Consider the following 18267-nt stretch of genomic DNA (forward strand, 5'->3'; position numbering starts at 1 on the left):
AATTTTTGTCTTTATTTTAATTAGATTGTTAGAGTTGATTTTTTTAGTTTTCTTTTTGGTAGAGGTTATGTAGTTAGTTCAAAGTTCAATCCCTAATACTTAATTTTCTATTCGCAAGGTCGAGTTGTTGATTTACTTGGAATGGTCAATCTTTTGGTATGGACTATGAAGCTTTATTGATGCATTGTTCTTGAAATTAAGTGTTATTTGAATTCCAAGTCTATCAAGCATCAAATATTGGGGTTCCATTCTTTGGTCTAACCTTTCTGGCATGAATTATAGGGTATGCTTGATCCCTAGTCTTCAACAAGTCAAATCTTTATTCTTTGAGAGATTGGGTCATCAAGGTTTTAAAGATTTATTCCCTTTAAAGGTGGCTATTATACAATTCTTGATTTCCTTATCTCTATTTGATTTGATTTTTACATTCTCTCCTACTTATATAATCTTACTAACGTCATATTCATATCAACATTTTACTTACATCATCTAAATACCTTCCCTTTAATGATGTCATATTTAAGTCATGGTAATTTCATTCATTTTGAATAAAAAATAAAAAATAAAAAATAAAATCTTTTCCATACAATGAAACATTTTCAATTAATATACATTCATATATCTATAAACAAACTCGTTGCACCTCTTAAATATAAAATGCTAATTTAGAAAAATATTTTATTCCTCTACAACTATGTAGTAATTTTGTAAGGCTTTTGCATGGTCCTCGATAATTTTCCCCAAATAAATTGTCCAAAATTTCGACAATTTGGTGACGGGAAAGTCTTCAAATCATCGACATTTGAGTGTTCTTTCTTTGCTTTTTCCCCATTGTCAGAAATTTAAATCTATAATTTAAAAAAAATGTCAAAGTTTTCACTAAAAGAGGTTTCAAATTCTTTTTGCAACAAAAGTCTCTGCAAAGAGCTTCAAATTCTTTTTCCATACTTCTTTGCTACCAAATTCTTTTCGAAACCAAATTTTCAGTATGATAGTTTCGAGCTCTTCTTCAATGTGTTAATCTGACTTGTCAATGGTTTTGTGGCCATGGCACTGGTTGCAGAGGGAAGCTGTGAGATGAAATTCAAAATAAATATGGTGAGTGAATTGAATGAGGCGTTTTTTCTTTAATTGAAATAGATTTTTATTTGCCAGAGTGAGTTTATGTTTTATAATGGTGGTGTTTGTTGGCACTGCTCTACTCCTGCTAACCATGGCGAGTGCAACAGCAAGATCTTCCTATGATTTCTTGTGTTTGATTGCTGCTGGCATACCTTTGCATAGCCATTGGCACACTCCTCCCGATATATATAATCTATCATACCTTTCTCAACCCCGATTATCTGCCGAGTTTCTTTTGTGAATAACCTGCTAGGGTTAGGGTTAGATTTACTTCCGGGATATTTTTCATGCAGGTCGGTCTCTGATAGCCGTGTTTTGGGGTTTAATTATAGCTATCGTTGTTTTAATGGTTCAAGAGGATGCCACCTCAATTCTTATGAAATCTATGCATAGAACGCAGAAGTATCGGAAACTATGCCCTTTTTGTATGCGTGTGAAAGCACATGTTCAGTTTTAATGCTAAGCACATGTTCAGTTTTAATGCTGTTAAGAAAAAAATAATTTTTATTTCTTGTGGAGGAAATTGGCCATAAGGCATATGGCAGTGTAGCAGAAGCAGCCAAATATTGTTCTTCAAGAATTTAGCAGCCAGTCTACCTTATAAAGCCGTTGGATTTTTCGAAGTATGTAGCTTAACTGAGTTAGTCAAAGACAGTGTGTAAAATTCTTATAAAACCACGGGACTAAACATGTATGAATTTAAAAATTTATCAATACGTAGGCGAATCCTTCAAGTCATGAACTTTAGATTTTAGTTTCAGATTAAGAGCAGAATTTTAGAACTATCTTTCGCTAATATAGTAATGTGTGGAACACAAAATCTGGATACGATTGACAATTCACACAATAGTGGTTATGACCATTCCACTGTTATCTAAACCATTACAGAAGAGTATAATTCATAGAATATACTGAATGTTTGCTGATTTTTAAAAGTTTTTACTACTTGATTTGAGGGGTTGTTTCTAATAGATTCTAATGTATTTTCTATTGCAGGTCAGCCGAAGAGCCAAATTCTCACGGCGGGTTGGAGTGTATTTCTAAGCGCAAAGATATTTTTTCCAGGTGACTCTGCCCTTCTCATAAGGTACCCCTACAAATGCTATTGGAATCACCAACATATAAATTTTATGGATTCCATTGCTTCGACTATGATTCTCTACTTTAGTTTTGATACTTATCTAGGGATGGTTGATGTATAAATTTTTTAAGGTTGACTGTTGCTTCTAGTGCATATGTTCATACTCTCATTGCTTGCTATTTTATAATCATTTGAAAAATTGAAGAAAACAACATAAATGGGAAAGTGTTATGATAAGTATTTACACCATCTCAATACAGATATAGTAGTCGTATTCAGGAAAACCATAAGCTGCCTTCAGCTAAACATATCAGGACATATTAAGGAACAGAACCTGAAATCCTGTATGTCATTTTTAGAAAGAAGAGTGCCTGTTACTCTGAATACTAAAGGGTTGGGATGAAATATGTCCCTCTAAACAGTAAAGGGTTGGGGTGAAATATCTTTTAACTGATATTTTTCCTTTAGTAGTAACTGTCAGTAGGACTAAGGATGCAGCATGCTTGTTGAAAAATGCAATTTTTCTTAACTTTCATGAATTGAGATTAAAATCTGGCAATTGATTGATTTTATACTTTTGTTTTGCGTTATTTTAAAGGTGTAAAACGATTCCTACCAAAAACTGCATAGGCATCCTTAGGCGGCTCATCTTAATGTTTGATTTTGGACTGTTTTTGTGAGACATTTTACCGTTTGCTTGGGTTAGTGCAAAATGGCATCCAACCTGTTTGTTCCTTGAAATTTGGAAGTCTGATAATTCTTTTTTCTTGCTGTGACCGATCATGATTCATATCCATATTCTTCCCAGATAACAGGGATGATAAATCACAACTACTCCTGGATATAACACATTCAAATAGGCAACACACAGCTGAAGCATCCTCCATTCCATCTAATATGCTATACCAATTGGAATCCTCTACAAATAAATAGTGTCTCTTTTAAAAAGAACCCCACACCATAAATAACTTACATATTAGACAAATGAAATTTTTAATTTTTTATTTAGAAAATATATGTGCTTTCTGTTAAAAAGAGAACCCCACACTATAAATAACCTACATATTTGACAAATGAAATTTCAAATTGTAATTCAGAAAATATAAGTACTCTGCATATTTTACAGTTAGAGATTTTTGTTGTTACAGCAATGGCGAGTACATTGGAGGAACGACAGAGAGTGGCAATTGACAAGGCAATGAAGGCATTGAGGAGGCGCCATGCTCTCGAAGAAGGCGCTCATGCCCCTGCTATTTCATTACTTTACAGAGCCTACGATTCCCATGTATTTTTCTTACTTTACCTCTAATTCAATTCAATTTAATTTTTCAATCAGACACATTTTTATCAAAAAACAACATGCAAATCTTTGATTAAAGTCTGTTTGGCAAAGGATGTGAAGGAAACCAGAGAACAATATATTTGTAGAATTGAAGCAGAGTCAACATTCATGTATAATTCTGTTTTTTGGGGCAAACATTTAAAATTTACTTTTGTTTGGTTAGCAAAACAAATGAGTAATAAATATGTATGTTAGTCTGCTGGATTGGGGACTGGCAGAAATAGAGTGTTGCTGAAGAAAACTCAGGTTCAAACCATGGCAAATCGAGAGTTCCATATGGTCTTGTAAGAGGAGTTTGACTTCAAAAAGTTGAACGCTACCCCCCATATACATGTATATATATGTATGTATGTGTATATACATGTATATATATGTATGTATGTGTATATATACATATATATGTATATATATGTGTATGTATGTGTATATATACATATATATATATGTGTATGTATATACATGTATATATATGTATATATACAGTATGTGTATATACATGTATATATATGTATATACATATACATATATATATACATATATATACATATATACACATATATATGTATATGTATGTCATATATATATATGTGTGTGTGTGTATAATATATATATATACACATGTATACATATATATGTATACACACACAGATATACATGTGTATACATGTACATATATACACACATGTATATAGTATATACATATATATGTACACACACACACACACACATATATATATATGTATATATACATATACATATACATATGTGCATATATATACATACATATGTGTGTGTGGGTATGTACATATGTATATATACATATACACACATATATGTATATGTATATATATAATATGTACACATATATATGTATGTATTTACATATGTATATATATATACACATACATATGCATATATATACATATATGTGTGTGTGGGTATGTACATATGTATATATACATATACATATATACATGTATATGTATACTATGTATATATATACATATATATGTGTACATATTATATATATACATATACATATGTATATATATAATATGTACACATATATATGTATGTATTTACATATGTATATATATATATATATAGTATATACACATACATATGCATATATATACATATCTATATGTATATATATATACATGTATATATACACATATATGTATATGTGTATACATACACGTATATATATACACATATGTATATACAAACAGACATATATGTATATACAGTTACACAAATATATATATATATATACACGTGTATTATGTGTATATGTACACAGATATGTATATACACACAATCATGTATATATACATATATACACATGTATATGTATATATGTACATATATATGTCATGCCCCCAATCTGATGCCCCTTATAAACATATCTTAATAAGAAATTGTCTTACGATAGTAAGACTTCACAATTTCTTATTCTTAACATTGACCCAAGTAATAGCAGTAGATTGTGATTATTGCTGTGAGTAGGTCGTGATTATTATGGTGTGTGGATCGAGATTATTACTGTGTGCCTAGCAAATAATAATTGCTAAGTTGTTGGGCTCACCTGTTTAAGGCCCCTAACATTGACCGGGTCCGCGTGGGTCCTGGTTCGTGTTGGGTTTGTGCCTGGTCCGGCCAGGGTTCACCCCAGGGGCCCTGGAGTGAACCCTGGCCGGACCCGGGTGAACCCAGGTGACTAGCTGGATTAAGTCACATCAAAGTGATTTTTAAACATTAAAAAAAATATTTTTTTTGTCCTTTTTAAAGCAAAAAAACGTAATCTGCCCCTTGCTAAATACATTTGAGACCTAAAACAACTTCATTTGTATATTTCTTTAAATTTTTGCACACACACACACACACACATATATAACAGACGAACCCAACCCACAAACCCAGAAGGCAAAATTTTTTTGGCCCAAACCCAGGAACCGGGTTCATGTCCTTGAACTCGCTCCTGAACCTAAACTGGTAACTTAATTGCCCTAGGGATCTCCTTCTTTCTCCTTTCCTAACATCGATATTCCCTAAATCGATTAAGATTAATTAGACTTAACAAGGATGAATTATGAGAGACGGTTAGATACTGAAGGGATGCGATTGGTATCCAATAGACACATTCCATCTCATCAGTCACAACCTTGAAGGAAAGTCACCACACTACAAACCCAATGGAGGGGTATAAGAGGAACACACCAGCATTCAAGAAATCATCATCGAAGGATTCAGACTTAGCATTGTTATAAGAAATTGAAACACACAAGGAAAAAAGGAATCAAATCACAAGGAAGATATAATACTCAGCAGTGCGATTTATGTATTGTTTGTGGTATGGATTTCCATACATAATGTAATAATTCTGTGTATATCTGCATACTTCTGAATTAATATGCATTGCTGTTTATGATTACCTGACATAGCATAATAGATATGTTGTTGATTCATGGTGTGTTTTTATCTATGACTGGTTTAATGTATGGATATAGGAAATATGTGATTATGATATAAGATGTTATACATATTTATTCTGTCTAACTGCAGTAACCCAGCCATGGTAGAGAAATTGGGGAATTAGAAGTAGGGGAACGGTGATGGGGTCATCTTCTAGGTACGCCACCTCATGGTATAAGACCAGGGAGTCCCATGGGGCCAAAGGGGTACAAAGGGTACTGCCTTTGGGCTTAGAAAGGATGGACTTCTAGGGCACCCTATTGTTAATGCTCCTCATGCTCTCTATCATGGTAAATGAATTTATTAAGAATGTTCAATCATGGGAAGTAGGATAGAAGTGGCAATATTGATGGGAACGGTGCTAACTTATAGGACACCTCCCTAGGTACTCCACCTCATATGGATGGCACGGGCTACTTGAGGCCAAGGGGGATAGTGTTCCACCGTTGGGCCTATGTTAGAGGATCTCTAGGGCACCCTATCGAGTTCCCCTATCTGAGCTCTTCTATGGTTGAGCCTTCTCAAACTGATTTAAGTAATCTTGTGATTGGATCTATAATTCTAATATATGTATGATGATTTCTAATTAAAAGATCTATTTTATGAATTATGATTCCTAATGTGTTTTCAGGATCTCAATCAAAGTGAAGGGTATCTCTAATTCCACTTTGTTTTTAATTAATAATTGTGATCTAGGGCAAAAATTTGGGTATTTATAATTTGGGGACATTACAATATACACATATGTATATGTATATTTATGTATATATATACATATATATGTGTACATATACACATATATATGTATACACATTATATATCTTAAAGCCTCTGCTAATAGGGATCAAGTTAAGAAGTCTTCAAGTGCTCAGGACTGCTTAGTTTCTCTTCATGAGTACAATGTGCTAACATAAACAGGCTGTTAAAGCTATACTAAGTTGTAGGGAGAGGGTTTATTTGCTTTGATTCTACATGTAAGATGATTTGTGTCTATGCAATCATCACGGTAGATCTTCTGAAATGATGGCTTTGGTCAAAGGATTAAAGGTTAATTTTCACAATTGTGATTGTGTTGTAAGATGATTCTAAGCTAGTCATAACAGCTTTGAAGAAGGATGATTGTAGGGATTCACATCTCAAGCTTCTTGGAGATTTTAATCTGATTTGCACCTCTTTCCATTGGGCCCCAATAGTTATCAACATGTGGTACACCTTTTGGCCATCTCTTTTCTTATTTTGGTACCTTGTAAATACTAAAATAGTATAGGATCTACTTGTGTTAGTAAGATCACTCTAATTAAGTGCCTTACATTTGTAAGGTTAATATTAAATTATATTGGGATATATACCTTGAATAATTTAGACTATTATCTTTTTTTATCTAATCTATTTCATCTTGGTTTGATCATTTTGGTTCCTAATCCCTAAATTACTTGTGCCGCTTTCCCATGAGTTGGTCCGAGTTACCAAAATGTGGTACACCCTTGGGCTATCTTTTCTCTTTATTTTGGTGCCTAGTACCTGGTATCATGTGTTAGTAAGACTACTCTCATTAAGTGGCCTATATGTGTGAGGTTAACACTATATTCTTTTAGGACGTGTTTTGACTAAGTTGGCCTATCCTCTTTTTATTTGTAGGAATGGTGCATAACTAGAGGGCATTCCTCTCACCATTTTACACGATCTAATTCATCTTGTTTTGATCATTGGGATGCCTTATGGCAACCCTTGATGCCTAGGGGCATTAGGAGTTTCTCTTCAAACTTTTCATACATACAAATGTTTTGTGACTTTGTCCTAAGGGCATCACGACAACTATTTGTTTTGTGTTCACTTTTAGTGTTTCATTTCTGTAGTTTGAGTTGAGTAATATCACTTCATTCCTGTTACATATGGCTATCAAATGCTTCAAGCTATCCTTGATGAATGTAAGAATTTGATGGCAGTTTTAAGATACTATTTTGCAACGTGGTTATAAACAGCTTAATGAAGTTACTGGTGGGTTAGCTAGTCAAGATTTTCGATTTCTTACTTTTATAATAATCATACGTAGAGTCCAAAGAGATTAAACTTTATATTCCAATTTTTTTAATGAATTATTGTACTCAAGGGCTGATATTATATATCATAAAATATATAACTTAAGCTCGGGAAGGAATGGTTAGTCATTTCTCTCCAATGTTAAATAAATAACTAAGACTAAATTATACGTTGGGATTTTTCTAACACCAATGAAGATTAATCATCTTTGGATGGAAGGGAGGCTACTTCCCATCTAAATACCAATCTTCATTTTAAATGCCTATTTGATGTAGCCAGTTCTTTTGTACTTTAGAATGTTCTATCCATTATAACATGGAAGTACTGAGTTCATCATTTCCTGCTTGGATCCTTTCAGCATGGACAATAAATGTGAAGTTAGGGAGACGTGCATATTGACTGTGCAATATTGGATCGATACCCTCCCATCTCAGACATCTCTGATAGAGTTTCAGGAATCAGGTGTTGGGAAAATGTATTATTAGTGTTCACATGTTTAATTATCTGTAACAAATATTAAGTTGAGAACAACTTAATATTATAGTAAATGTTTGTTTGTATTATGAGTCGTTAAAACAACTCAAATTATAAGAGTTTGTTTATTTGTTACCCCGTAATAATGGAGTTGTTATAGGAACCTTCCTATAATATAGGAAATATAACTCCTATATGTGTATGTAATTTGTATTGAACAAATGGAAAAGAGAAGCACATATTATTTTGTGTTGTATTATTTGCAGCTTCATTTGTCTCTGATTACTTTTTCTCTCATGGTATCAGAGCCAGGTTAGATTTTGATGGAAGGAAATAGCATAATGTAAAAAATTTGGAGTAGTTTTGCATTTGATCTATTGCTCAGAAAAATATGTCTAACAATGAAGAGAAGTTTTCAGTGTGAAATCTATGAGCAGTCCTATTGGAACTCACGCCTTAGGGGAATATATAGGTGTCAGCGCATGTGTGGGAGGAGCAACGCTTGAAGTCTGTTGCGAGAAGATTTGCGTGATGGCAATGCACCACATTTTCTTTGATGATTTACATGAGTGAAGCAGTCAGTAGTAAATGTTTAGAGCTCAACTCCAGCATAAAGCGGCTTGACATTGGTGCAATTGATGTGGTTCGAAGGATTCCTGCGAACAAGATAAAGAAAAAACCCATCATAATTGGTTAGAGATTGAGCATTCATGTTGGAGTAGATGATACTCCTGCACGTAGCTAGAGTTTTTGGCTTCAATATCATGGGAAAGGTGTTTTGTCTGTGTTTGTTTTTTGGCTGAAGCATTAAAATATTTATTGTGACTAAATATTTCTTTTTCTAGCTGTCTTGCCACTTCATAAAGAGATACAGTAACATAAAAATCGAATTACCACCAAGGTTGAAGGCTGATGTAGCTTCCCTGCATATCTGCATGTCTCCCTAAGAAGTCAAGCCGCTTCTTTCAAGTCTTGGTGCCTTCACGCAGGGGAGGAAGGATTGGAGATAGATGTAGATGTAATCAGCTGCGAATTCATTATTCTGGTTGATATTTAGTGTGTTGTTGATATGTTGTTGGTTAGTGAAGAATATAAAACAAATGAGATTGTGAAAGTGGAGGCCATAGCGATCTTCAAATTCATGTTTGCAATTCAAAAGTAATGTGCAGCAGAAGATTGAGGTAGTATATGCTCTATTTCATACATCATACGAAGATTTGTGTTCTCAAACATGTCAAAATAAGTGAGGGAGCATCAAAGTTGAAGCCCATATAAAATGAAGGATATTGCGGATACAAAAGAGAGGACATTATAATTTATTGTCTAGTTATCGTTAGTGTTTCAAACTGTTGTATTAGTTTTTAAGAGAAGTATTTTATGTGAGTCTAAAAATTCAATAAAAGTATTGTATGCAACTCAAAGTCAAGTTGTATCATTATTTTTATAATAGCGTCCATTTTTTCTTCTTCATTGTATGAGTTGTTAATTGTCTTGTCATCAAAAGAATGTATGTCAAAAATTCAAATTGTAAAAAAAAAAAAATCTCAATTGTAATTGGAGTGCATGATCGGTGGTACCTGACACTCCTAATAATTTCACATCAAAGGGGGGAAGGAATATTTTTTCTTCACAAGAGATGAAATGAGCCTCAAAAGACGAATTTGCTAATTAGCAAACTAACTGGAGGTTGGAGGCACTGGAGGCTGGAGGACAATCAGCGTCCTCTCGTCAGTCACCAACGACGGTGCCACTTATCAGCTTTGGTGGTATTTTATTTTCTAGTATGCAGCATATGAATTGTTTTTCAGTGTTCCTAGTTGTGTGAATAAGTGGAATTTCACATTGTTAGGGGGAATATAACCAGCAAACTAACTGGAGGTTGGAGGCACTGGAGGCTGGAGGACAATCAGCGTCCTCTCGTCAGTCACCAACGACGGTGCCACTTATCAGCTTTGGTGGTATTTTATTTTCTAGTATGCAGCATATGAATTGTTTTTCAGTGTTCCTAGTTGTGTGAATAAGTGGAATTTCACATTGTTAGGGGGAATATAACCAATGTTCCATTCCCATTTGCGATATGAATGTTGATTCCTTTATAACTTCCCTAGTGTAAAATAGTGTAATGAACAAAAGCACTAATGTAATGCAGTTAATAGATCTGAAAGGGTTTGTGGGAGGATCCAGAAAACCACGTGTGATGGACAGTTGGTGGGTTCCTGTTCATGTCCAAGTTTGTGGTAAGCCTGTGTGAAAACCATGAAAGGTTGATGGGAGGTGCCTTTCGTTTGAACCAAGATCGTGAGCCTGAAGAGTTGGGCTTACTGCAGGTGGAGTGTGAGTTCTTGCCATGTTCACACTAAGGGAGGGAATGTTGGGAAAATGTATTATTAGTGTTCGCATGTTTAATTATGTGTAACAAATATTAAGTTGAGAAACAACTTAATATTATAGTAAATGTTTGTTTGTATTATGAGTTGTTTTAACAACTCATATATTATAGGAGTTTGTTTATTTGTTAACCCGTAATAATGGAGTTGTTATAGGAACCTTCCTATAATATAGGAAATATAACTCCTATATATGTATGTAATTTGTATTGAACAAATGGAAAATAGCACACATTTTTTTGTGTTGTATTATTTGCAGCTTCATTTGTCTCTGATTCTCAACTTAATATTATAGTAAATGTTTGTTTGTATTATGAGTTGTTTTAACAACTCATATATTATAGGAGTTTGTTTATTTGTTAACCCGTAATAATGGAGTTGTTATAGGAACCTTCCTATAATATAGGAAATATAACTCCTATATATGTATGTAATTTGTATTGAACAAATGGAAAATAGAAGCACACATTTTTTTGTGTTGTATTATTTGCAGCTTCATTTGTCTCTGATTAGTTTTTCTCTCATCAGGACCCTGGGAGCCTTGTATTTAACCACAATGGTGGGGGCTATCCGAGTTGCAAAAAACTCGTGAGCTAGGAGGACATTGAGGAAACACTAGCTACAGTCCTATGCAAGGAGGAAGGCTTCATTGGCACATGTTGATTGAAAAAAAGTTGTTTGAAGATTGTTCATTTGTAAATTAAGATTACTTGTAGATTTCTACTTATAGCTAAAGAATTTATTTAATTATGCTTTTCTTTTTATAAAATTGTGACAGGAATTTCGTTCTATTATTTTTTTAAGAATATTTCATTGGGACATATCAAATCATCATTAAATAAGGTCCACATTTTTGGTAACTCATTTGGCTTCCTTTCTATCCTGAATTTCGACTAGCATTTCTTTATTTAGTTTTAATAATTAAATATTTACTTTAGCTTAGTGTGAACAAGCAAACATAGAACACAAATAAGGGGATTCAAACTAGGAAATCTAAATCCTATTCATATCTAAGTGTCACCTCCAATTAAGCTAAGATACTATGCATAAAAGATGAAAGAAACCAAAGTTTCTCACCAAGTCACTTTTTGTACACAAAGTGGGGGTGTATTCAAGATGGATTTGTGATGATTAATTGGATGTGGTTGTTCATTTGAACAGCATGATTTTACATTCGAAGAGTTCTTGCAAACAGCTCATATGATGAGCTATTTAGACTCGAGGATGGAGGATCAAGGGCTATGATTAATTTGAGAGATATTGCTTGAGAGAAGGGGAGCCACGAGAAGCCTCGAAGTGGCTCCTTGTGATTGGTGAACACAAGGAGGTCCATTATTCAACGGATTTGGATGGTGGAGATCTTCTTGGAAAAGATGAAGTGTGAGTATTAAAAGTGACTCTTTCGGAAATCCAAAAATTCAGTTTTTGGAGTCTTGTGAAGAGCTGGACTATAGAAGAAAGGGCTAAAATGATTAATAATTAAATATTTTGATTGGAATTTATTTAATCAGTGATAGGAAGATGGTTGGAAAGCTTAATTAATTAATTAATTAATTAATGCCGGAATGGGATATGTAGGATGAATCATGTTATGTTAGGATGTGGTCAGGGTTAGGTGTCTGTCTATACAGAGAATTATTTCCTACTATTTGCTTTTGCATTTCCATCTAATATTTATCTTATTGGTTCTTGCTCCAAAACTTTCAAGTTTAGTTTTCAATTTTGATTATTTTGAGATTTCAAGTTTTTGCAATCCATAACATTAAGAATATACTTTTGGGAAGAATATTTTGATGATAATTCATGAAATAGATTTTGAAGTTGTTAATGTCAAGATTCTATATTGACACGTGTTGGTTCCTAATTCCCAGTGAATGTTTCTTTTTCACAGATATGATAAGGCACATAGCTATGATGTGGAATTAGACATCATGCCATTTGCATTCTATGTAAAGTAGGATTGTATTGTTAGGTTCTGTGTACAATGTGTGTATATATATTATCCAAGAAATATATGCAAAAACATTGATTTGAGACGTTCATTTTAAAAAATTGTAGGGTGCAGTGTGGAAGGAAAAGTCAGAGAAATCAGAGATTGAGTTACGAGAATGCTACAAAGCACAAGCAAAGCTTTCTGAACAACTTGTGGAGGAAGTCTCTGAGTGTCGGAATTTGAAGGCACAAAATCAAGAAAAAGATAATCTGATCAATGAACTCCAAAGTCAACTTCTATCAGCTAGGTCCTAATCATGCAAGTTTTTCATCTTTTTTCTTTTGCAGTAATACTTCATCATTTATTTTGAGTCTAGCGTAAGTTTGCTGCAAGACAACGTGCATCTAGTTTCAAGTTCTTTAACATGATAGGGTTGCAGGAAGAAGGTTGAGGAATTACAAGGATGTTTGGAAGAAAAATCTAGTGCTTTTGATCTCACTGCAAGTGAAAACCTTGAACTCCGTAAGCAAGTGGCTGGCCTGACATCTAAACTAAGTAGTGCGGAGGCAGAAAATCATATGCTGATTGAAAGGTGGATGTTACAGAAGATGCAAGAATCGGAGCGTCTTAATGAGGTGAGAATTTAATTTTATAAAGCAAATATACAAAGATCAAAAGAAAGCTATGCGAAGAACAATGTACTTCTTAGACTAGCTATGCCCTCTACATTTTCTGATAACCATTCCTTTATCATTGTGTTTCATGTTTGTCATTTATTATCCATATCCGTACTATTGTGTTTGTACCCGTTTAAGTCATTTTTTGCTTCGGTTTTAGGTTTTCTAAAGTTCACGGACATCATCAGGTGCATGAAACACTAGACTGTGCAGAGAGAGAGAGAAAGTTTGGTGTTTGCCTGGTTGTTAAATGGTTTGCATTTGTTTGTAGTTTTTTGAGTCTTCAGTCTGATATGTCTACGATATCTGTCAGAGGAAGATAATGTTGAATTTTAGCTGCATATATGATACAGGTAAAAAGTTTTTTTAATAAAGACAAACAAGTATTTGCTGAATCTGTCTTGACCCGTGACATGTGCTCTGCAAATATACACGTTTGGGAAGAATTGTATGTTCAATGTTAACGTTTTTTAAAAAAATGTGTACTTCTCTTGTTAGATGTAGACTATGTAAATTATATTTCACTTTATGTGATGATCAAGAACGTGATAGTCTTCTAATTAGATTATATTTAACACCAAGCATGCTGGTGTCTGATTTGGTTGCATATTTGTGATTTAGTTATTTGTGGCCACTACTTGGATCCGATTGTACTGATATTTTGCTTGCAATGACTAGCAACAACTGTTTGTACGTTGCACCATGTAGTTTACAAGAATAGGAAGGGATATGTTAAAATAGAATTTGGTGCATGCTGCTAAATCAACGCTTGGCTCTATCATCTGATAAAAGTTAAAACTGATATTTTGGTTGGACTGACTTGGCACAACTGTTTGTAACCTTAAACCACGTAGGTTACAAGAACATGAGACGCATTTATTAAAAGAGAATTTGGTGCATACTGCTAAGTCAAAATCATTGACTTGTATTATCCTTCCCATCTCTCTCAAGGTATAGATATTCCCCCAGACATTAGTATTTCTTTAGTGTGAGGAACAATAATAAGTGAAGTTGCTGCATTATAAATCCTGCAAGGATTAATGGATAGGTACTCGTTGGATCTCACGTGGATAAAATGTCTACCCAGAATGCAAATAATTCGCACTTGTCCGCTTTATAAAAATCAGGCTTCAACTGTTTGCAGGGCTCGATTGAAATTTATGTTTGCATGCATTATTATGAAAATCTTTCCATTGTGGATTTGAGTTTATCTAATGGAGATTGTAAGATTGAATGAAAATTGTCACCAAGGTTTTTTGAAGCAGAGACTTTCAAAGAAGCTAATAGTTTCTAAAAACTAAGAAGATGAACTTATTGTCTGGAACTTATAATTCACCAATATTGTTGTTTTCGTTCAGAATTTTGATTAGTGATGTTGTTTCCAGGCCAATGCGATGTATGAAGATATGATGAATCGTTTTAAAGCTAGCAGCATAGAAGAATCAGCACGGCAGCAAGTGGATGGCATAGTGCGGCAAAGTGAGTTGGGACTAGAGGATTATGTAGAGTCAAGTATACCATCTGCTACAAAACATACTGTCCATGCCCATGAAGGTGGCTGCCATTCTTTGCTGTTTGAAAACAATAGTGATCGGCTAATTACTGGTGGGCAAGATATGCTAGTTAAACTTTGGGATATAAATTCAGGTACCTTGATAAGTACATTACATGGTTGCCTTGGTGCTGTTTTGGATCTTGGTGTCTCCGGTGATAATAAATTTATCCTAGGAGCTAGCAGTGATCACAAATTGTATCTTTGGGATGTGCAGTCTGGTCGTATTGCTCATACTTTAACGGGTCATTCGGAAAAGGTTTGTGCTACTGATGTCAGCAAATTATCAAATAGGAAAGCTGTAAGTGCTGCTTATGATCGGACCATTAAGGTTTGGGACCTTCACAAAGGGTATGTGGCAAACACCATCATCTGCCACAGCAACTGCAATTCTGTATCATTAACTGCAGATGGGCAGCACATATACTCAGGGCATGTGGATGGACATCTCCGTTTCTGGGATACGCGGACTGGAAAGTTAGTCAATGAAGTTGCTGCTCATGTTTCTGGTATAACATCGGTTACTTTGTCACGCAATGGTCAGTTTGTTCTCACTAGTGGCCGAGACAACTTGCACAATCTTTTTGATGTTCGGTCGTTGGAAGTTTGTGCAACTTTCAGAGCACAGGGTCACAGAGTGGCTAATAATTGGAGCCGTTCATGCATCAGTGCTGATGACAATTATGTAGCAGCGGGTTCTACTGATGGCACAGTATATGTTTGGTCCAGGCCTTCAGCTGCTATTATGAGTACACTTAAAGGGCACTCTACTTCTGTTCTTGCATGCACATGGAATAATGCTGGGAAGCCATTGGTTTCTGCCGATAAGAATGGGTATCTGCATATTTGGTCCTAGCCTCCTAGGTAGATATGGAACTGTATTGGGCATTTAGTGTTTTGCTTGTTAACATTTATTAAAATGGAGAGAGCATCCCTTCTTTTGTAGATTGTGAAAGCCTTAACAGATACATTGTTAGATTCTCTTAACAATGGCTAAAAAAGGCAGTTTGGGCTCTCCACTTATTTTTTCAGTCGCCGCATTTCTGTTTTATATTCTTTTTTTGTATATAATATATATTGATCTGGCAACAGGACTTTGGGAAGAAGACGAGCTTTATTAAATCAAATATGATACAGAATTTATAAATGATTACTTTAGCCCGAAGGGTGAGTTTGTGTGCCAATCATGTAGGAAATGAGCAGGCACAACTTGATATTTATATGGCATGTGACATTCAAAAAAATAAAGAAAAAAGAGTTTCGCAAATCCAGAATACATAAAAGACAAATTCCAGTCATGATAATTTTTTTAGAATTCTGTTAATTCAAGTCTGTAATTTTCTAAGTCCTCTCATATCTCTTTTTCATTGCTTAGATTCACCGTGTAATTCGACCAATAAACATATATCTGTGGGCCCAAAATGGCTCCATTATCTTATGATATGATCAATATTTCCATGATTCGAAGTATAAATCTGTTGATGTTTTGAATAAGGTAAACGCTTTTGACTGGAGCTATGAAAATAGAATACATGGAAAAGAGACAAAAACCAACAAAAAGAAAGGGGACAACAAAGACCAACAAATGCTTTTGAGTGGAGCAAGAAATCAGGATCTGGTTTTGAATTAAACCTAAAACTAACAACAAAACTGAGACGATCAAAGGCAGTTTGAAGCAGTGTTACTCGGAACACGTTTCCACCCTAAAGGCACACATTTTGGAAACAGAAACAGTTTTAGGTATGAGGGATGGCCGGAAACATTTTCAAGCCATCCCCAATCAAGCAAAATTTTCGGAAACGGTATCGGAAATGTGGAAACGGTCAACTATGTAGTTGGAGACCGTCCCTTGATTGTCTTGGGGACAGATGGCTGTTTCCAGCGGCAGGAGGGATAAAAAAGGATTTCTTTTTAATAAAATCTATTTTTATTATTATAACAGTAAACCTAAATATGGATATCTAAAGCGATTCCATTATGATTAGACTTAGCCGAGTGAACTTAGTGAAGCGATTCTATCTCAAAGGGAAGCAGCCATTACATTTTTTTTGACTGAGCTAGGCAAATCATAGACGTCGATCCGGCCTAGAGGACACTACCAGCTAGTGAATGCCACAGTGCCTAGCATACGACTTAACCATTCTCATTTGGGAATGATTTCTCTACACAGTCTTAGCTCGAGACCGTCGGTTTATCACTCAGGCCCCACCAGACGACAATCCATTTACTGTGTTACAATGTTATATAAATATATAATTCATGAATATATTTACAATTTTAGATACACTCATCTCCCAAACTTCATGTGTCTCTCTATTGGAGAATTGTAACTTGACTCTAGTACTCATTTCCCAAACTTTAGGTGAAATCACTTCATGCGTCTCTCCTTTTCCTACGAACTTTGGGAAACTTTGTATAGAAGTTCTGTTGTTACCTTTTCATACATCACACCATTGCAAATGGGGACCCCCTCTTTTCTGCTTTCTGCGTTGGTTAGTTTAAGGTTTTGGTAGCATGGTGGGCAATTTTGAGTTCATGTGCCCGAGTCTTGGATTTTTGATTATGCCTATTGCTATTTAAGGTTTTGAAGTTATAGGTGTATACACAAAAATTTCCATAAAAATGTCCTCTTATTTAATTTCAATTTTCCAATCATTATCAAGTAGATCCATATAATATAATATTATTATTCTCCATTATCTCACAATATTCATTTTTCATTATTCCATTATTCTTCACTATATTTTAATATTCATATTGTATCATATATTAAATAAATCCATTTAATAACATTATTATTTATTAAATCCATTTTTCATCCATTTCCTAAATCTAGTTCATATCTATTTCATCCTCTATTTATCATTTTTCACATCCATCTATCTCACTCACCTATGCATGTGAGACCAACATTTATTCTACAACTTGGATTCACCTTGAGGATATCTATAAAAACCCAACCCCTTTTCTCATTTGAGGCTATCTAGCAATCTAACAATTAGTTCTCTTTTTGCATTCTTCTCTTGCATTTCGCTCTCTTTAGCTTTCTTTGCATTTATCATCTCAAATCTCCAATAAATCATAGCCTCTTGTGCACAATGCTCTAAGAGCAAAAATCTTAAAAACACAAGACCTTGATTTAAGGAGTGCAATGGAGTAGATTTTCGTAGCATGCATGTGTGTT

At 34.3% G+C, this 18267-nt stretch overlaps 1 protein-coding gene across 3 annotated transcripts; it reads left to right on the top strand.

Moving 5' to 3' along the window:
- Positions 1–702: 702 nt before the first annotated feature.
- Positions 703–16230, top strand: LOC131067958 (autophagy-related protein 16). 3 transcript variants are annotated; one of them, XM_058003126.2, is made up of 6 exons: positions 703–1098; positions 2119–2209; positions 3352–3488; positions 12980–13161; positions 13294–13489; positions 14917–16230. In XM_058003126.2, the coding sequence occupies exons 3-6, from the start codon at positions 3354–3356 to the stop codon at positions 15937–15939; spliced, it is 1536 nt and encodes a 511-aa protein (XP_057859109.1). In that variant the 5' UTR covers positions 703–1098; positions 2119–2209; positions 3352–3353; the 3' UTR covers positions 15940–16230. The 3 variants fall into 3 exon arrangements, with proteins under 3 accessions (XP_057859109.1, XP_057859108.1, XP_057859110.1); XM_058003125.2 differs by having other exon boundaries at positions 773–1098; positions 2119–2187; XM_058003127.2 differs by lacking the exons at positions 703–1098; positions 2119–2209; positions 3352–3488 and adding an exon at positions 12838–12870.
- Positions 16231–18267: the final 2037 nt, after the last annotated feature.

Source organism: Cryptomeria japonica, chromosome 6, assembly GCF_030272615.1.
Source record: "Cryptomeria japonica chromosome 6, Sugi_1.0, whole genome shotgun sequence".
Lineage (NCBI taxonomy): Eukaryota > Viridiplantae > Streptophyta > Pinopsida > Cupressales > Cupressaceae > Cryptomeria > Cryptomeria japonica.